We start from the raw sequence: 22,166 nt of genomic DNA, 5'->3' as shown, positions 1-22,166 counted from the left end.
GCCTCTCAGACTGGCATCCGTGGTCACCAGGACCAAGTCCTGTATGCCGAATCTGCGGCCCTCTAACAAATGAGCACTCTGCAACACCACAGAAGAGACACCCTTGTCCGTGGCGATAAGGTTATCCGCTGATGCATCTGCAGATGTGATCCGGACCATTTGTCCAGCAGATCCCACTGAAAAGTTCGTGCGTGGAATCTGCCGAATGGAATCGCTTCGTAAGAAGCCACCATCTTTCCCAGGACTCTTGTGCATTGATGCACAGACACTTTCCCTGGTTTTAGGAGGTTCCTGACAAGTTCAGATAACTCCCTGGCTTTCTCCTCCGGAAGAAACACCTTTTTCTGAACCGTGTCCAGAATCATTCCCAGGAACAGCAGACGTGTCGTCGGGGTCAACTGAGATTTTGGAAAATTCAGAATCCACCCGTGTTGTTGCAGCACTAGTCGGGTTAGTGCTACTCCGTCCTCCAGCTGTTCTCTGGACCTTGCCCTTATCAGGAGATCGTCCAAGTAAGGGATAATTAATACGCCTCTTCTTCGCAGAAGAATCATCATTTCGGCCATTACCTTGGTAAAGACCCGAGGTGCCGTGGACAATCCAAACGGCAGCGTCTGAAACTGATAATGACAGTTTTGCACCACGAACCTGAGGTACCCTTGATGTGAAGGGCAAATTGGGACATGCAGGTAAGCATCCTTTATGTCCAGGGACACCATAAAGTCCCCTTCTTCCAGATTCGCTATCACTGCTCTGAGTGACTCCATCTTGAACTTGAATTTTTGTATGTACAGGTTCAAAGATTTCAGATTTAGAATAGGTCTTACCGAGCCGTCCGGCTTCGGTACCACAAATAGCGTGGAGTAATACCCCTTTCCCTGTTGTAGGAGGGGTACCTTGACTATCACCTGCTGAGAAAACAGCTTGTGAATGGCTTCCAATACCGTCGCCCTGTCTGAGGGAGACGTTGGCAAAGCAGACTTTAGGAACCTGCGAGGGGGAGACTTCTCGAATTCCAACCTGTAACCCTGAGATACTACCTGCAGGATCCAGGGGTCCACCTGTGAGCAAGCCCACTGTGCGCTGAAATTCTTGAGTCGACCCCCCACCGCTCCTGAGTCCGCTTGTAAGGCCCCAGCGTCATGCTGAGGGCTTTGCAGAACCCTGAGAGGGCTTCTGTTCCTGGGCAGGGGCTGCTTGCTGCCCTCTCTTACCCCTTCCTCTGCCCCGAGGCAGATATGACTGTCCTTTTGTCCGCTTGTTCTTATAGGACCGAAAGGACTGCGGCTGAAAAGACGGTGTCTTTTTCCGTTGGGAGGGGGTCTGAGGTAAAAAGGTGGATTTTCCGGCAGTTGCCGTGGCCACCAGATCCGATAGACCGACGCCAAATAATTCCTCCCCTTTATACGGCAATACTTCCATATGTCGTTTGGAATCCGCATCACCTGACCACTGTCGCGTCCATAAACTCCTTCTGGCAGATATGGACATCGCATTTACTCTCGATGCCAGAGTGCAAATATCTCTCTGAGCATCTCACATATAAAGGAAAGCATCCTTTAATTGCTCTATAGTCAATAAAATACTGTCCCTATCCAGGGTATCAATATTTTCAGTCAGGGAATCCAACCAGACGACCCCAGCACTGCACATCCAGGCTGAGGCGATGGCTGGTCGCAGTATAACACCAGTATGTGTGTATATACTTTTTAGGGTAGTTTCCAGTCTCCTATCAGCTGGATCCCTGAGGGCGGCCGTATCAGGAGACGGTAACGCCACTTGTTTTGATAAGCGTGTGAGCGCCTTATCCACCCTAGGGGGTGTTTCCCAGCGCGCCCTAACCTCTGGCGGGAAAGGGTATAATGCTAATAACTTTTTTGAAATTAGCACTTTTCTATCTGGGTTAACCCACGCTTCATCACATACATCATTTAATTCCTCTGAATCAGGAAAAACTACAGGTAGTTTTTTCACCCCCCACATAATACCCCTTTTTGTGGTACTTGCAGTATCAGAGATATGCAAAGCCTCCTTCATTGCCGTGATCATATAACGTGTGGCCCTACTTGAAAATACGTTTGTTTCTTCACCGTCGACACTAGATTCAGTGTCTGTGTCTGGGTCTGTGTCGACCGACTGAGGTAAAGGGCGCTTTACAGCCCCTGACGGTGTCTGAGACGCCTGGGCAGGTACTAACTGGTTTGCCGGCCGTCTAATGTCGTCAACTGATTTTTGTAATGTGCTGACATTATCACGTAATTCCATAAACAAAGCCATCCATTCCGGTGTCGACTCCCTGTGGGGGTGACATCACCATTATCGGCAATTGCTCTGCCTCCACACCAACATCGTCCTCATACATGTCGACACACACGTACCGACACACAGCAGACACACAGGGAATGCTCTTATCGAAGACAGGACCCCACTAGCCCTTTGGGGAGACAGAGGGAGAGTTTGCCAGCACACACCCAAGCGCTATAATATATATGGGAACAACCTTATATAAGTGTTGTTCCTTATAGCAGCTTAAATATATCAAAATATCGCCCAAAAATGCCCCCCCTCTCTGTTTTACCCTGTTTCTGTAGTGCAGTGCAGGGGAGAGTCCTGGGAGCCTTCCTCACAGCGGAGCTGAGCAGGAAAATGGCGCTGTGTGCTGAGGAGAATAAGCCCCGCCCCCTATTTCGGCGGGCTTTTCTCCCGGAGTTTTAGATATCTGGCATGGGTTAAATACATACATATAGCCTCAATGGCTATATGTGATGTATTCTTTTGCCATAAAGGTATTAAATATTGCTGCCCAGAGCGCCCCCAGCAGCGCCCTGCACCCTCCGTGACCGCTTGGTGTGAAGTGTGTGACAACAATGGCGCACAGCTGCAGTGCTGTGCGCTACCTTCATGAAGACTGAAGAGCCTTCTGCCGCCTGTTTCCGGACCTTCAATCTTCAGCATCTGTAAGGGGGGTCGGCGGCGCGGCTCCGGGACGAACCCCAGGGTGAGACCTGTGTTCCGACTCCCTCTGGAGCTAATGGTGTCCAGTAGCCTAAGAATCCAATCCATCCTGCACGCAAGTGAGTTGAAATTCTCTCCCCTAAGTCCCTCGATGCAGTGAGCCTGTTGCCAGCAGGACTCACTGAAAATAAAAAACCTAAAAACTTTTTCTAAGCAGCTCTTTAGGAGAGCCACCTAGATTGCACCCTGCTCGGACGGGCACAAAAACCTAACTGAGGCTTGGAGGAGGGTCATAGGGGGAGGAGCCAGTGCACACCACCTAATCCTAAAGCTTTATTTTTGTGCCCTGTCTCCTGCGGAGCCGCTATTCCCCATGGTCCTGACGGAGTCCCCAGCATCCACTTAGGACGTTAGAGAAACATACAATGTATAAATGTGCTTTAAAGGTCTATGCAGCACTGAGCCAGGAAAGTACTTCCTGAGATGCAGTGCTACGATGAGTAAAGCCTGGTGATATGTACACTATGCAAAAAATAAGAATTTACTTACCGATAATTCTATTTCTCGGAGTCCGTAGTGGATGCTGGGGTTCCTGAAAGGACCATGGGAATAGCGGCTCCGCAGGAGACAGGGCACAAAAAGTAAAGCTTTAGGATCAGGTGGTGTGCACTGGCTTCTCCCCCTATGACCCTCCTCCAAGCCTCAGTTAGGATACTGTGCCCGGACGAGCGTACACAATAAGGAAGGATTTATGAATCCCGGGTAAGACTCATACCAGCCACACCAATCACACTGTACAACCTGTGATCTGAACCCAGTTAACAGTATGATAACAGCGGAGCCTCTGAAAAGATGTCTCACAACAAATAATAACCCGATTTTTGTAACTATGTACAAGTATTGCAGATAATCCGCACTTGGGATGGGCGCCCAGCATCCACTACGGACTCCGAGAAATAGAATTATCGGTAAGTAAATTCTTATTTTCTCTATCGTCCTAGTGGATGCTGGGGTTCCTGAAAGGACCATGGGGATTATACCAAAGCTCCCAAACGGGCGGGAGAGTGCGGATGACTCTGCAGCACCGAATGAGAGAACTCCAGGTCCTCCTTAGCCAGGGTATCAAATTTGTAGGATTTTACAAACGTGTTTGCCCCTGACTAAATAGCCGCTCGGCAAAGTTGTAAAGCCGAGACCCCTCGGGCAGCCGCCCAAGATGAGCCCACCTTCCTTGTGGAATGGGCATTTACATATTTTGGCTGTGGCAGGCCTGCCACAGAATGTGCAAGCTGAATTGTATTACACATCCAACTAGCAAAAGTCTGCTTAGAAGCAAGAGCACCCAGTTTGTTGGGTGCATACAGGATAACAGCAAGTCAGTTTTCCTGACTCCAGCTGTCCTGGAACCTATATTTTCAGGGCCCTGACCACATCTAGCAACTTGGAGTCCTCCAAGTCCCTAGTAGGCGCAAGACACCACAATAAGCTGGTTCAGGTGAAACACTGACACCACCTTAGGGAGAGAACTGGGGACGAGTCCGCAGCTCTGCCCCGTCCGAATGGACAAATAGATATGGGCTTTTTTGAGAAAAAAACCACCAATTTGACACTCGCCTGGTCCAGGCCAGGTCCAAGAGCATGTTCACTTTTCACGTGAGATGCTTCAAATCCACAGATTTGACTGGTTTTAAACCAATGTGTTTTGAGGAATCCCAGAACTACGTTGAGATCCCACAGTGCCACTGGAGGCACAAAAGGGGGTTGTATATGCAATACTCCCTTGACAAACTTCTGGACTTCAGGAACTGAAGCCAATTCTTTCTGGAAGAAAAATCGACAGGGCCGAAATTTGAACCTTAATGGACCCCAATTTGAGGCCCATAGACACTCCTGTTTGCAGGAAATGCAGGAATCGACCGAGTTGAAATTTCTTCGTGGGGCCTTCCTGGCCTCACACCACGCAACATATTTTCGCCACATGTGGTGATAATGTTGTGCGGTCACCTCCTTTCTGGCTTTGACCAGGGTAGGAATGACCTCTTCCTGAATGCCTTTTCCCTTAGGATCCGGCGTTCCACCGCCATGCCGTCAAACGCAGCCGCGGTAAGTCTTGGAACAGACATGGTACTTGCTGAAACAAGTCCCTTCTTAGCGGCAGAGGCCATAAGTCCTCTGTGAGCATCTCTTGAAGTTCCGGGTACCAAGTCCTTCTTGGCCAATCCGGAGCCATGAGTATAGTTCTTACTCCTCTACGTCTTATAATTCTCAGTACCTTAGGTATGAAAAGCAGAGGATGGAACACATACACCGACTGGTACACCCACGGTGTTACCAGAACGTCCACAGCTATTGCCTGAGGGTCTCTTAACCTGGCGCAATACCTGTCCCGTTTTTTGTTCAGACGGGACGCCATCATGTCCACCTTTGGTAATTCCCAACGGTTTACAATCATGTGGAAAACTTCCCCATGAAGTTCCCACTCTGCCGGGTGGAGGTCGTGCCTACTGAGGAAGTCTGCTTCCCAGTTTCCATTCCCGGAATGAAACACTGCTGACAGTGCTATCACATGATTTTCCGCCCAGCGAAAAGTCCTTGCAGTTTTTGCCACTGCCCTCCTGCTTCTTGTGCCGCCCTGTCTATTTACGTGGGCGACTGCCGTGATGTTTTATCCCACTGGATCAATACCGGCTGACCTTGAAGCAGAGGTCTTGCTAAGCTTAGAGCATTGTAAATTGCCCTTAGCTCCAGTATATTTATGTGGAGAAAAATCTCCAGACTTGGTCACACTCCCTGGAAATTTTTTCCTTGTGTGACTGCTCCCCAGCCTCTCGGGCTGGCCTCCGTGGTCACCAACATCCAAAACTGAATGCCGAATCTGCGGCCCTCTAGAAGATGAGCACTCTGTAACCACCACAGGAGAGACACCCTTGTCCTTGGATATAGGGTTATCCGCTGATGCATCTGAAGATGCGATCCGGACCATTTGTCCAGCAGATCCCACTGAAAAGTTCTTGCATGAAATCTGCCGACTGGAATTGCTTCGAAGGAAGTCACCATTTTTTTACCATGGCCCTTGTGCAATGATGCACTGATTTTAGGAGGTTCCTGACTAGCTCGGATAACTCCCTGGCTTTCTCTTCCGGGAGAAACACCTTTTTCTGGACTGTGTCCAGAATCATCCCTAAGCACAGGAGACTTGTTGTCGGGATCAGCTGCGATTTTGGAATATTTAGAATCCACCCCTGCTGTTGTAACAGTATCCGAGATAGTGCTACTCCGACCTCCAACTGTTCCCTGGACTTTGCCCTTATCAGGAGATCGTCCAAGTAAGGGATAATTAAGACGCCTTTTCTTCGAAGAAGAACCATCATTTCGGCCATTACCTTGGTAAAGACCCGGGGTGCCGTGGACAATCCAAACGGCAGCGTCTGAAACTGATAGTGACAGTTCTGTACCACGAACCTGAGGTACCCTTAGTGATAAGGGCAAATTTGGGACATGGAGGTAAGCATCCCTGATGTCTCGGGACACCATATAGTCCCCTTCTTCCCGGTTCGTTATCACTGCTCTGAGTGACTCCATCTTGATTTGAACCTTTGTAAGTGTTCAAATTTTTTTAGATTTAGAATAGGTCTCACCTAGTCTTCTGGCTTCAGTACCACAATATAGTGTGGAATAATACCCCTTTTCTTGTTGTAGGAGGGGTAATTTAATTATCACCTGCTGGGAATACAGCTCGTGAATTGTTTCCCATACTGCCTCCTTGTCGGAGGGAGACCTTGGTAAAGCAGACTTCAGGAGCCTGCGCAGGGGAAACGTCTCGACATTCCAATCTGTACCCCTGGGATACTACTTGTAGGATCCAGGGGTCCTGTACGGTCTCAGCGTCATGCTGAGAGCTTGTCAGAAGCGGTGGAACGCTTCTGTTCCTGGGAATGGGCTGCCTGCTGCAGTCTTCTTCCCTTTCCTCTATCCCTGGGCAGATATGACTCTTATAGGGACGAAAGGACTGAAGCTGAAAAGACGGTGTCTTTTTCTGCAGAGATGTGACTTAGGGTAAAAACGGTGGATTTTCCAGCAGTTGCCGTGGCCACCAGGTCCGATGGACCGACCCCAAATAACTCCTCTTCCTTTATACGGCAATACACCTTTGTGCCGTTTGGAATCTGCATCACCTGACCACTGTCGTGTCCATAAACATCTTCTGGCAGATATGGACATCGCACTTACTCTTGATGCCAGAGTGCAAATATCCCTCTGTGCATCTCGCATATATAGAAATGCATCCTTAATTGCTCTATAGTCAATAAAATACTGTCCCTGTCAAGGGTATCAATATTTTTAGTCAGGGAATCCGACCAAGCCACCCCAGCTCTGCACATCCAGGCTGAGGCGATCGCTGGTCGCAGTATAACACCAGTATGTGTGTATATACTTTTTATGATATTTTCCAGCCTCCTGTCAGTTGGCTCCTTGAGGACGGCCCTATCTATAGACGGTACCGCCACTTGTTCTGATAAGCGTGTGAGCGCCTTATCCACCCTAAGGGGTGTTTCCCAACGCGCCCTAACTTCTGGCGGGAAAGGGTATACCGCCCATATTTTCTATCGGGGGGAACCCACGCATCATCACACACTTCATTTAATTTATCTGATTCAGGAAAAACTACGGTAGTTTTTTCACATCCCACATAATACCCTCTTTTGTGGTACTTGTAGTATCAGAAATATGTAACACCTCCTTCATTGCCCTTAACGTGTGGCCCTAATAAGGAATACGTTTGTTTATTCACCGTCGACACTGGATTCAGTGTCCCTGTCTGTGTCTGTGTCGACCGACTAAAGTAAACGGGCGTTTTAAAACCCCTGACGGTGTTTTTGAGACGTCTGGACCGGTACTAATTGTTTGTCGGCCGTCTCATGTCGTCAACCGACCTTGGCGCGTGTTGACATTATCACGTAATTCCCTAAATAAGCCATCCATTCCGGTGTCGACTCCCTAGAGAGTGACATCACCATTACAGGCAATTGCTCCGCCTCCTCACCAACATCGTCCTCATACATGTCGACACACACGTACCGACACACAGCACACACACAGGGAATGCTCTGATAGAGGACAGGACCTACTAGCCCTTTGGAGAGACAGAGGGAGAGTTTGCCAGCACACACCAAAAACGCTATAATTATATAGGGACAACCTTATATAAGTGTTTTCCCTTATAGCATCTTTTTTATATATTTCTAACGCCAAATTAGTGCCCCCCCTCTCTGTTTTAACCCTGTTTCTGTAGTGCAGTGCAGGGGAGAGCCTGGGAGCCTTCCCTCCAGCCTTTCTGTGAGGGAAAATGGCGCTGTGTGCTGAGGAGATAGGCCCCGCCCCTTTTTCGGCGGCCTCGTCTCCCGCTCTTAACGGATTCTGGCAGGGGTTAAATATCTCCATATAGCCCCCGGAGGCTATATGTGAGGTATTTTTAGCCAAAATAGGTTTTCATTGCCTCCCAGGGCGCCCCCCTCCCAGCGCCCTACACCCTCAGTGACTGCCGTGTGAAGTGTGCTGAGAGGAAATGGCGCACAGCTGCAGTGCTGTGCGCTACCTTAAGAAGACTGAGGAGTCTTCATGCCGCCGATTCTGGACCTTCTTCTTGTTTCAGCATCTGCAAGGGGGCCGGCGGCGAGGCTCCGGTGACCATCCAGGCTGTACCTGTGATCGTCCCTCTGGAGCTAATGTCCAGTAGCCAAAGAAGCCAATCCATCCTGCACGCAGGTGAGTTCACTTCTTCTCCCCTAAGTCCCTCGTTGCAGTGATCCTGTTGCCAGCAGGACTCACTGTAAAATAAAAAACCTAAGCTAAACTTTTCTAAGCAGCTCTTTAGGAGAGCCACCTAGATTGCACCCTTCTCGGCCGGGCACAAAAATCTAACTGAGGCTTGGAGGAGGGTCATAGGGGGAGGAGCCAGTGCACACCACCTGATCCTAAAGCTTTACTTTTTGTGCCCTGTCTCCTGCGGAGCCGCTATTCCCATGGTCCTTTCAGGAACCCCAGCATCCACTAGGACGATAGAGAAATGCATTTTAAAGGTAAAACGCACTATTATCCCTAGTGATCTAGGGGGAATCCAGAGCTCTCTGTGGGTTGCCGACACCCCCCCTGCCCCCTTTCCAGGCAAATGGAATGCCTTCTGTTATATCTTCCTCAATGAAAGTAGAATGGAAAGGTAGAGAGGAAGCTGTCCATGCTAAGCCAGTGAAGTGTTTTCAGGGAGCTCCAAAGAGCTTACCCTCCTTGGCCAGGGGACCCTGGTTGCTCATCTTGGAGCTCGAATTCAGGCAAGAGATGGTGAGCTGGGCCCCTTAGGAGACTCCTGAAAGATCATTTTGTAGGGAACCTTTTTTTTCTAAGCCTAGACGAGCCAACACCTGGGCTGTGACTAACACGGCAGGTGGGCAAGGAACAGATGACTGACCACTCTCCACTGTCCATAGGGGACAATGTTAAAAGGTGATCATGCCATTGGTATGCAAGACACATGCACTTGACTTGATTTGGTAAAAAGCACAGGGCGAAGCTACCCCCTGTGGTATAGTGTGTTGGATTGAGATCAAAAGGAGGTCTGAGCCCTGAGAGATATATATCTTCTGTGGCATCTAGAAGTGTTGAACTGCTGTTCAACTGCTGAAGACTATTTGAGCAAAAACATCTTGCCTTCAAGGCAATGCCTTTCAACTTGCGACCAACAGGATTGCACAAAATACAGTCCCGCTCTCCAGTTGCTCTGGAATAAGTCCAGCGCATCCAAGCTCCGCCCTCTGCCAGCTAGGGACAAGGGGGATTTGGCTGACGCCAAGTAGGAGTGTATCAGCATTGCACCTATGCATACACCGCAGCAAGAGGTTTTAGGTGCAGGTGGTAGAAGCCTGAGTGGAAATCAGGGCCAGTGGTGGGACCTGGTGGTGACCGCAAAATACCACTGCTCAGTGGGTGGAATCAGTAACAGGCGGTTAAGGACGGTGAGAGTGATTCCCCTATTGACCCAGGTCCCGTAGGACCCAATACAAATCTGTGATCGCTGCTTGATGCAGGCAGCGAGGTGCATCCGATCACAAATGTTTTTATGGTTGACTGTTATACGTACCAGCCTGCCGCCACCAAATCATTGCACAGCTCCAGTCTGTGCCCACAACCTAAAATCGCAATTTCGTAATTCACATTAGTAAGAGGATGTTCCTGTTTTACATAATGAGCTAGAAAAGTATGAGCGACACCACACATTTTCATTTTCTCATCGACCATCATAATGTAATAAAAATATTTAACTTACCATGAAAACGTTTTACAGTATCTGCAGTTCTGTTAGGTTCCGGAGACCTCTGCATGTTATTACGTATTACAGATTCTCCTGATAAAGGCCACTTATGGTAAAGTTTATCAGATTATATAGCTGATGTATACGCGGAATGACTACTTCGCCTTAGGATGCACTTAGTACCTCTATCACAGACATAACCGCCCTGTATCTCACCTCTATAGCGTGCTGTAAACAAGATTCTTGCCAAGTCCCTAAAATAAAAGCAGAGGTGCGACTGACCTTAGAAGACCCGAGACTGTAAAGTCAAGTCAATTAGCAGGCTGGCAAACCATCATCCTATAGCCCAGACTGGATATACCGACCGCAGATGACCATTATATACTGTGGTACTAGGATGGGAGGCGTAGCTGGATTTCGCAGGGATCGTTACGAAGCAAGTGATCTCCTGGGGTGGCTCCAAAATGACTGCAATACCAGCAAAGCCTTCCACATCATTTTTGTGCCCGCTGGCAAATCTGACAGGCAGATGACCACAATAAGCTTTAAGCTAGCATTTATAAAGTACAGTCTAGGTGGAAGTTGATGCAACTTCTCCACTTTTTAGCAGGCTTGACCAGGGCTGACCAACCTGTGGCTCTCAGCTGTTGTGAAACTACAAGTCCCAGCATGCTTTATTAACTGATCCATGGGAGGCTATGTGGTATATTCAATTGAAGTCAGATCCATTCCGACATTCATTTGTCGGAATGGATCCGACCAGGGCTATTCAATTCCATCTCAATTCGACTTTAAAAAAAGTCGAATTGAGATGCAGGAGCTGAGACGGGGAAGAGCGGCGGGCAGACGGGGGGAGAGCAGCACTACAGCAGCGTAGCCAGAGGAAGTGTCACAGGTCTCGCTTGCCGGAGCCGGGTGGATGCTGCTGTGAGCGGCGGCTGTGACAAATCCTCCGGCTACGCTGCTGTAGCGCTGCTCTCCCCCGTCTGCCCGAGGCTCTTCCCCATCTCCTCCTCTCCCCCGTCTCTGCTCCCCCATCTTAATTCGACTTTTTTTTAAAGTCGAATTGAGATGGTCAAAAAGGGGGCCAAAACCGTTTTCGACAGAAGCACGTGGATCGGCAACTATTCCGCCAATCCACGTGCTTTTCGACAAGTCGAATTTCTCGACTTGTCAAATAATTTGGTGATAAATTGCATAGGTCGGAACCCCTTCCGACCAAAAAAAGTCAAAAACTGCTGTCTTTTCGACAGACGGCAGCTTTCGACTTCAATTGAATATACCCCTATGCTGGGACTTGTAGTTTCAAAAGAGCTGTAGCGCCAAAGGATGGCCAGGCTGGCTACCGACGCACTTGCGCACGTTGAAACGTTTCCTTCTACCTTTGACACTTCAATACAATCAGACGCGTTTCACTCTACGTTTCAATGCATAGTATTCTGCCTGTGTGAATTATTTAAAGTCTTGTAATTACAATCTATTAATTATGACACGTCGAATGCACCAAGGCTTCTGCCACTGAGAGCAGACGAGCGGCTGAAGACGGCACGGCGCCGTCACGCCCATAGTGAGCGAGGCGAATGGTTAAGTTAGAGAAGAAAACCACTTAATTAAACAATGAAATGATATACAGCTGCGAGAAAAGGCCACAACAGAATTTTAATCTGTTTTCTAATTAAAAAAAGAAATGAGAAATTTCTGAACCAATTATAGTGTTTGAGTGAGAAACCTACAGTATTTGTTTAGCAAATAGATGAATATAAGTGTCTAAACCCGTGCTGTAACCATGCCAGCCTACCGTCACACAGTCTGCTCTGTATAAACCACGGAGCGGTCCGTGGCACTGTCTGGTGGACTAACCATTTCATATTTACAGGAGAATTCCAGGTGAATAAAACCATAAGGGGCAGATGTACTAAGCCTTGGAGAACGATAAAGTGGAGAGATAGGACACCAGCCAATCAGCTCCTACAGGCTGCGTTTTAAACTGACAGTTAGGACCTGATTGGCTGGTACTTTAGGTCTCTCCACTTTATCATTCTTCAAAGCTTAGTACATCTGCCCCTAAATCATCCAAGTCCCAACAATTACGATGTTTGGGCTCAAGTGATTTGGCTGTTGCCTCTCCAGGTATAAAAGTAGGATGGAGATAAATAGTCATCATAGACCGTCAGTGATGCTGATTAGTCAGCTGCAGGAGCCATCCAGTCAGATCCTTGATCACCAGAGAAGATCGGAATCCTACAGCCGCATCCAGGGTGTTTTTGCCCAGAGAAGCGATTATTGGTGTTAAAGTAAGCGAGGAGTTCATGAATCACGACTTCCTCTCCAGTGAGCTGCCTGACCCTAGCTCCACCTCCTTTAATAATGAGTCTGACCCCTCCCCATTCTCCCTCCTCTAATTTTAATATTATCATTAATTTATAACGTGCCCCTCCACTAAAAGGCCTGGCCCTGCCTTCCACACCCACCAATAACAAGCCTGGCGACACCTCTCACATTTCTCCAATAATACGCCAAGCCCTGCCTACCACTGCCCTCTCATAATAAGCCTGGCCACACCTCTCACATCTCTCCAATAATACGCCAAGCCCTGCCTACCACTCCCCTCTCATAACAAGCCTGGCCACACCTCTCACATCTCTCCAATAACACACCTGGCGAAGCCTCTCCAATCCCTCCAATAACAGGCCTGGCACACCTACTACTACACTAAAATAAAAGGCCTGGCCCTGCCTTCCACTCCCCACCATTAAGCCTGGCCACACCTCTCACATCTCTCCAATAATACGCCAAGCCCTGCCTACAACTCCAAAAACTAACCTGGCCCCGCCTACTTCTTCCCTTTAACAGGCCTAGCCCCGCCTTCCACTTCCCTCCAATAACACGCATGGCCAAGCCTCTCCCATCCCTGCAATAATTTGAACAGCCCTGCCTACCACTCCCATCCCATAACTGACCTGGCTCCGCCTACTTCTTCCCTTTAACAGGCCTAGCCCTGCCTTTCACTCCAATAACACGCCTGGCCCTGCCTTCCGCTCCCCTCCAATAATACGCCTGGCCCTGCCTTCCGCTCCCCTCCAATAACACACCTGGCCCTGCCTTCCGCTACCCTCCAATAACACGCCTGGCCCTGCCTTCCGCTCCCCTCTAAGTAGAGTGTTAGTTAGAGCCCTAAAACTACCTATACTTCCAGTGTTCATTACAAGACACCAGAAGTGGTGTAACGCGTAGAACCCCACTACGTCAGATTGCAGTGTTACATCATTGTGTAAGTACTTGTTACTCACGTGTAATACTTATCCTCCCCTACCTTATTAGGCATGCAGACTACCTACATGAATAAAAGCAGCATGTACTAAACGGTGTAAAACAAAACTGTTATATGCAATGTGGTTTCTTTTCCAAATTACAAAGCAAGATAAAAAACAAACTTATTGACCGTTCATTGACTTAACGCTTTAACAGGTTGTAACAAAAGGTTAATAATAAAACGTAAAGCTTGCACTTTGGGGAGGGCTAACCCGTTTGTTTGGGAGACTTATACACTTTGCCGATCAGCAATGGTGGAAACCCACCTAAAAGATATTCCATGTCCGGAACAACTAGAGTCCCACTGCGCTCCCTTTGCGGAGAAAAGCTATATTTAGTTTTGCTTGCTCACAGATAAAATTAGGTCATTGTCTCTGCATTACGTACATCTGGAGGCCGACAAAGCCTCAGTTTGGACCTAACTAACCGAGAGCCACGCAACAGACACCAAAAAGCATTTGGGACTTCTTCTGTCCGTGCCAGTACACTACACACTGCGATGAATGACGCCCAAGCACTCGGGGGTCTGGCACGGAGTAACAGAAGTCGCTGAAGTCCGGGGTCATCAAAAGCAACGCAGCTAATTTGGGAAAGCAAAACACAATTAGGAATAAACCTGCACAGATCCCAGGCAAGTGTCCAAACAAGGCACAACAGATTAGTCCAAGAGCTTCTGTACTGCAGGCCAGACACGGAGGGAATTTTATAACACGGTTTTGTTACTAGTGGCCTGGACATCATGCAAACATTGGCCCAAAAAGGAATAAATCTTTTAGGAGAACTCTGTACACTAAGATAAACGGCATGTTTGCAGAGACGCAGCAGCGGCTACATGATCTCGCTAAGCCTCTAAAAAGCGCTACTGTATGAACACACTGCACTGACCTCATCAACTCTTCCACCTTGTCGTCAACGTCGAGATCCTCTTCCGAAGCCTCGAAGCTGTACGACCTTCCCCCGATGCTGTTGGTGTGGTAGCGGGCCGGGGACAGCTTGCCGTTGGAAGTCGGCAGCCTCTCGCTGCTCTCTCTCCCGTTTTGATTGGTGGTGCACGGTTGCGGGGAAGTGTCGCAGCTGTTGCTGGGCGACGGGGACATGCCGCAGTGGAGGGTCTGCGTGGAGGCGGTGGCAGTGGAGGACGATGCGGGGACGTTATTGGTACTGTTGGTGTAAGAGCTGCCGGCGTAGGTCGATCTCCTTCCGAACTTGTCGCTGTGTTCCTGGTCCAGGCGGTCCAACGTCTCCAGAGCGTGGAGGATTTCGTGTTTGGTCATTCCCGTGCGCCGGAGGCGCTGGAGCAGGTCAATCTGCTCTATGGTGAATCTAGGTTCATCCGTGTAATGTGACATGGTTTCTGGCAGACTGTAAATCAGAACACAAGAGGAGGACAGTTACTTACAGCGGAAACACAAACAGGAGGAGGATCTGCGCATCTCTCCAGATGGATTTCAGGCTTACTCTACTCCAACCCCTCAAGTGCCACCAACAGGTCATGTTTTCAGGATTTCTTCAGTCATGAACAGGTGGATTCATCTCTTTTACTGGGTCAATAATTGTCCCTTGTATTTTCACAGACAGAGATCCTGTACAGCTGACCTGCTGGTGGGTACTTGAGGTTTAGAGTAGAGAACATGTGATCCATCTAATGATCACGGATGTGAATGCTCGCAGCCTGGAATCATTAAGGTAAACCGCGAAGTGGAAAGGACAAACTGGGTCACAGACCCACCACTGTGGCAGCTCACATTGACACCCCAGGGCGTGAGTCTTGGTGCATCAAGCGACCTCAGAAGCTCAATAGATGAGCAACCCCCGGGACCTAGCGGTGGTGCTAGAGGGTCTGGGACTAATACGAACATTAATAAGTTGTCCTGTAAGTCTCTACTGCTACACACGTGACTCATCGTTGGGACAGTAGTGATCACATCCGTGTTGATCAGTGATGCCAGTAGAATTTTTTTCTTAGTGGTACGGATAGTAAAAATGGGCGGGGTAACATGTCATAAGGGGGGAGTGGCTACATGACAATAGGAGCATGGTCACATTATGCCTCACACTGTAATGCTTATTACACATTATGCCAGACACCGTAACACCCATTACACATTATGCCAGACACCGTAACACCCATTACACATTATGCCACACACCGTAACACCCATTACACATTATGCCACACACCGTAACACCCATTACACATTATGCCACACACCGTAATGCTTATTACACATTATGCCACACACACCATAATGCTTATTACACATTATGCCACACACCGTAATGCCCATTAAACATGATTCCAGACACCATAACACCCATTACACATTATGCAACACACCGTAATGCCCATTACATATTATACCACACATAGTAATGCCTATTACATATTATGACACACACACAGTTATGCCACGGACACCATTTTATGCCCCACACACAAAAATGCCTCTTATAAATGATGCCCCAGTTGTGGGCTGGTTGTACGGAGTACTACCACCACATTTCTTAATGGTACTCCGTACCACCCTACTTTCAGCACTGGTGCGGATGTACTCATAGTTTTGGAGTGCGCGCGACTACCAAGGGATAACTTGCGGACATTTCTGTATCCTAGTAACAGGCATTTGTAAAAGGGATAAAATAATTACCCCCAATGTTCTAAAGTTTATATCTGCTGCCTTGTCATATGTATTGCAGAATCAATAACACCTCAATTAAAAAGAAAATGAGTAACACTGCAGCTGACCATGAAAATGATTTAGTTTAAAACAGGACTAAGTACCCACACATAAATGCATTTCCCTTCTGTACAGGATTACAAAAGAAAAAAAGAAAAAACACTATTTACACGTCATATGAAATACGTTACACGGCTAAATCTAAAAACATTGTACCGAGCTAAAAAGGAGAGGTCGCAGGAAAAAAATAAGATTTTAAACCTACCGGTAAATCTTTTTCTCGTAGTCCGTAGAGGATGCTGGGGACTCCGTAAGGACCATGGGATAGACGGGCTCCGCAGGAGACATGGGCACTTTAAGAAAGACTTTAGGATTTGGGTGTGCACTGGCTCCTCCCCCTATGCCCCTCCTCCAGACCTCAGTTAGAGAAACTGTGCCCAGAGGAGACGGACAGTACGAGGAAAGGATTTTTGTTAAACCAAGGGCAAGATTCATACCAGCCCACACCAATCACACCGTATAACTTGTGATAAACTAACCAGTTAACAGTATGAAATTCAACATAGCTTCAGTCGGAAACTGAAAGCAACCATAACATAACCCTTATGTAAGCAAAACTATATACAAGTCTTGCAGAAGTAGTCCGCACTTGGGACGGGCGCCCAACATCCTCTACGGACTACGAGAAAAAGATTTACCGGTAGGTTTAAAATCTTATTTTCTCTTACGTCCTAGAGGATGCTGGGGACTCCGCAAGGACCATGGGGATTATACCAAAGCTCCCAAACTGGCGGGAGAGTGCGGATGACTCTGCAGCACCGATTGAGCAAACAGGAGGTCCTCCTCAGCCAGGGTATCAAATTTGTAGAATTTCGCAAACGTGTTTGCCCCTGACCAAGTAGCTGCTCGGCACAGCTGTAGTGCCGAGACCCCTCGGGCAGACGCCCAAGAAGAGCCCACTTTCCTAGTGGAATGGGCTTTCACTGATTTAGGTAACGGCAATCCAGCAGACGTATGCGCCTGCTGAATCGTGGGACAGATCCAGCGAGCAATAGTCTGCTTTGAAGCAGGAGCGCCAACCTTGTTGGCTGCATACAGGATAAATAGCGCTTCAGTTTTTCTGACTTTGGCCGTCCTGGCCACGTAAATTTTCAAAGCCCTGACTACAACCAAATACTCGGAATCCTCCAAGTCTCGTGTAGCCACCGGCACCACAATAGGTTGGTTCATATGAAAGGATGACACCACCTTAGGCAAGAATTGAGGACGGGTCCGCAATTCCGCCCTATCCATATGGAAAACTAGATAGGGGCTTTTGTGAGACAAAGCCGCCAATTCTGACACTCGCCTAGCCGAAGCTAAGGCCAACAACATGACCACCTTCCAAGTGAGATATTTTAACTCTACTGTCTGAAGTGGTTCAAACCAGTGCGACTTAAGGAAACTCAAAACCACGTTAAGGTCCCAAGGCGCCACCGGAGGTACAAAAGGAGGCTGAATATGAAGCACTCCCTTTACAAAAGTTTGTATTTCTGGAAGCGAAGCCAATTCTTTTTAAAGAAAATGGATAATGCCGAAATCTGAACCTTAATGGAGCCTAATTTTAGGCCCAAATTCACTCCAGTAGAAAGTGAAGGAAACGGCCCAGATGGAATTCTTCCGTAGAAGCATTCCTGGCCTCACACCAAGCAACATATTTACGCCATAAATGGTGATAATGTTTAGCTGTCACATCCTTCCTAGCCTTTATCAGAGTAGGAATGACCTCATCCGGAATGCCCTTTTCCGCTAGGATCCGGCGTTCAACCGCCATGCCGTCAAACGCAGCCGCGGTAAGTCTTGGAACAGACAGGGCCCCTGTTGCAACAGGTCCTGTCTTAGAGGAAGAGGCCACGGATCTTCTGTGAGCATCTCCTGCAATTCCGGGTACCAGGCCCTTCGTGGCCAATCTGGAACAATGAGAATTGTCCGAACTCCTCCTTTTCTTATTATTCTCAACACCTTTGGGATGAGAGGAAGAGGAGAAAACACATATACTGAGTGGAACACCCACGGTGTCACCAGTGCGTCCACCGCTACCGCCTGAGGGTCTCTTGACCTGGCACAATACCTTTGCAGTTTTTTGTTTAGGCGGGACGCCATCATGTCTATCTGGGGCAGGCCCCACTGGCTTGCAATCTGTGTGAAGACTTCCTGATGAAGTCCCCACTCTCCCGGATGCAGGTCGTGCCTGCTGAGTTAGTCTGCTTCCCAGTTGTCCACTCCCGGAATGAACACTGCTGATAGGGCGCTTACATGGTTTTCCGCCCAGCGCAGAATCCTTGTGGCTTCCGCCATTGCCACTCTGCTCCTTGTGCCGCCCTGGCGGTTTACATGAGCTACTGCGGTGATGTTGTCTGACTGGATCAGAACTGGTAAGTCGCGAAGCAAAGTCTCCGCTTGACGAAGGGCGTTAAATATGGCCCTTAGGCTCCAGGACGTTGATGTGAAGACAAGTCTCCTGACTTGACCAAAGACCCTGGAAGTTCCTTCCTTGTGTGACTGCACCCCAACCTCGGAGGCTCGCGTCCGTGGTCACCAGGACCCAGTCCTGAATGCCAAATCTGCGGCCCTCTAGAAGGTGAGCACTCTGCAGCCACCACAGGAGAGACCCCCTGGCCCTGGGGGACAGGGTGATCAACCGATGCATTTGTAGATACAACTCGGACCATTTGTCCAGTAGGTCCCATTGGAAGGTCCGTGCATTGAACCCGCCGAATGGAATGGCCTCGTAAGATGCCACCATCTTTCCCAGGACTCGCGTGCAGTGATGCACTGACACCCGTTTTGGTTTCAATAGGTTCCTGACCTAAGTCACGAGTTCTTGAGCCTTTTCTATCGGCAGATACAACCTTTTCTGGTCCGTATCCAGAATCATGCCCAAGAAGGGTAGACGAGTCGTAGGAACCAGCTGCGACTTCGGGATATTGAGAATCCAGCCGTGTTGCTGCAACACCTTCAGTGAAAGTGACACGCTGTTCAGTAATTGTTCTCTTGATCTCGCTTTTATGAGGAGATCGTCCAAGTTCGGGATAATTGTGACACCTTGCTTGCGCAGGAGCACCATCATTTCCGCCATTACCTTGGTGAAAATTCTCGGGGCCGTGGAAAGCCCAAACGGCAACGTCTGAAATTGGTAAAGACAATCCTGTACCGCAAATCTCGGGTACGCCTGATGAGGTGGATATATGGGAACATGAAGGTATGCATCCTTTATGTCCAGAGATACCATAAAATCTCCCCCTTCCAGGCTGGCGATGACCGCCCTGAGCGATTCCATCTTGAATTTGAACCTTTTCAAGTATAGGTTCAGGGATTTTAAATTTAAAATGGGTCTGACCGAACCGTCCGATTTCGGGACCACAAACAGAGTTGAGTAATATCCCCTGCCCTGTTGAAGCGGGGGAACCTTGACCACCACCTGTTGAAGATACAATTTGTCGATTGCATTTAACACTATCTCCCGTTCTTGGGGAGACGTTGGCAGAGCCGATTTGAAAAACCGGCGAGGAGGCACCTCTTCGAATTCCAGTTTGTAACCTAGGGAAACCATTTCTATTGCCCAGGGATCCACCTGTGAGTGGGCCCAGATGTGGCAGAAAATTCGAAGACGTTCCCCCACTGGGGCGGACTCCCTTAGTGGAGCCCCAGCGTCATGCAGTGGATTTTCCAGAGGCCGGGGAGGACTTCTGTTCCTGGGAACTAGCTGTGTTGTGCAGCTTTTTCCCTCTGCCCTTACCTCTGGCCAGAAAGGACGATCCACGTACTTTCTTGTTTCTCTGTGATTGAAAGGACTGCATTTGATAATGCGGTGCTCTCTTAGGCTGTGAGGGAATATAAGGTAAAAAAATAAGATTTTACTTACCGGTAAATCTATTTCTCGTAGTCCATAGTGGATGCTGGGGACTCCGTAAGGACCATGGGGATAGACGGGCTTCTTAAGAAAGAATTTAGGTTCTGGTGTGCACTGGCTCCTCCCTCTATGCCCCTCCTCCAGACCTCAGTTAGAGAAACTGTGCCCAGAAGAGCTGACAGTACAAGGAAAGGATTTTGGTAATCCAGGGCAAGATTCATACCAGCCACACCAATCACACCGTATAACATGTGATAACAACCAGTTAACAGTATGACAAATAACAGCGCATCAGGTCAAACCCTGATGCAACCATAAATTAACCCTTATTGAAGCAATAACTATATACAAGTATTGCAGAAGAAGTCCGCACTTGGGACGGGCGCCCAGCATCCACTACGGACTACGAGAAATAGATTTACCGGTAAGTAAAATCTTATTTTCTCTAACGTCCTAGTGGATGCTGGGGACTCCGTAAGGACCATGGGAATTATACCAAAGCTCCCAAACGGGCGGGAGAGTGCGGATGACTCTGCAGCACCGATTGAGCAAACAAGAGGACCTCCTCAGCCAGGGTATCAAACTTGTAGAACTTTGCAAAAGTGTTTGGACCTGACCATGTAGCCGCTCTGCAAAGTTGTAATGCCGAGACCCCTCGGGCAGCCGCCCAAGAAGAGCCCACCTTCCTAGTGGAATGGGCCTTAACTGATTTTGGCAGTGGCAATCCAGCCGCAGAATGAGCCTGCTGAATCGCGTTACAGATCCAGCAAGCAATAGTTTGCTTTGAAGCAGGAGCACCAAGCTTGTTGGATGCATACAGGATAAACAACGACTCAGTTTTCCTGACCCTAGCCGTTCTGGCTACATAAACCTTCAAAGACCTGACCACATCAAGCAACTCGGAATCCTCCAAGTCACGAGTAGCCACAGGCACCACAATAGGATGGTTCATATGAAAAGATGAAACCACTTTCGGCAGAAATTGTGGACGGGTCCGCAATTCTGCTCTATCCATATGGAAAACCAGATAGGGGCTTTTATGTGACAAAGCCGCTAATTTTGACACGCGTCTAGCCGAAGCCAAGGCTAATAACATGACCACCTTCCACGTGAGATATTTTAACTCCGCCGTTCTAAGTGGTTCAAACCAGTGTGACTTTAGGAAACTTAACACCACGTTAAGATCCCAAGGTGCCACCGGAGGCACAAAAAGAGGCTGAATACTCAGCACTCCTTTTACAAACGTCTGAACTTCTGGTAGAGAAGCCAACTCTTTTTGAAAGAAAATGGATAGGGCCGAAATCTGAACCTTAATGGAGCCTAAGTTTTAGGCCCAAATTCACTCCAGTTTTTAGGAAGTGAAGGAAACGGCCCAGATGCAATTCTTCCGTAGGAGCATTCCTGGCCTCATACCAAGAAACATATTTTCGCCAGATACGGTGATAATGTTAAGATGTCACGTCCTTCCTAACCTTTATCAGCGTAGGAATGACTTCATCCGGAATGCCTTTTTCCGCTAGGATCCGGCGTTCAACCGCCATGCCGTCAAACGCAGCCGCCGTAAGTCTTGGAACAGACATGGGCCCTGTTGCAACAGGTCCTGCCTTAGAGGAAGAGGCCACGGATTTTCTGTAAGCATTTCCTGCCGATCCGGATACCAGATCCTTCGTGGCCAATCTGGAACAATGAGGATTGTTCTCACTCCTCCTTTTTCTTATTATTCTCAACTGTTGGGTATGAGAGGAAGAGGAGGAAATACATAGACTGACTGGAACACCCACGGTGTCACTAGGGCGTCTACCGCTACTGCCTGAGGGTTTCTTGACCAGGCGAAATAACTCTGCAGCTTTTTGTTGAGGCGGGACGCCATCCTGTCTATCTGTGGCAGTCCCCACCGAACTGCAATCTGTGCGAAGACTTCCTGATGAAGTCTCCACTCTCCAGGACGTATGTCTGGTGAGGAAGTCTGCTTCCCAGTTGTTCACTTCCGGAATGAACACTGTTGACAGTGCTCTTACATGAT

At 48.5% G+C, this 22,166-nt stretch overlaps 1 protein-coding gene across 4 annotated transcripts in view; it reads right to left on the bottom strand.

The window, feature by feature from the left end:
* HMBOX1 (homeobox containing 1) overlaps positions 1-22,166 on the bottom strand; it is a 169,662-nt gene that overhangs the window by 44,352 nt on the left and 103,144 nt on the right. For all 4 annotated transcript variants that reach the window (XM_063915074.1, XM_063915071.1, XM_063915072.1 and 1 more), the window contains exon 3: positions 14,459-14,935. In XM_063915074.1, the coding sequence (XP_063771144.1) occupies positions 14,459-14,935 (477 nt within the window). The remainder of the gene's footprint in view (positions 1-14,458; positions 14,936-22,166) is intronic.

The sequence above is a fragment of the Pseudophryne corroboree genome, chromosome 4 (assembly GCF_028390025.1).
Source record: "Pseudophryne corroboree isolate aPseCor3 chromosome 4, aPseCor3.hap2, whole genome shotgun sequence".
Lineage (NCBI taxonomy): Eukaryota > Metazoa > Chordata > Amphibia > Anura > Myobatrachidae > Pseudophryne > Pseudophryne corroboree.
This window is presented reverse-complemented; position numbering and strand designations above follow the sequence as displayed.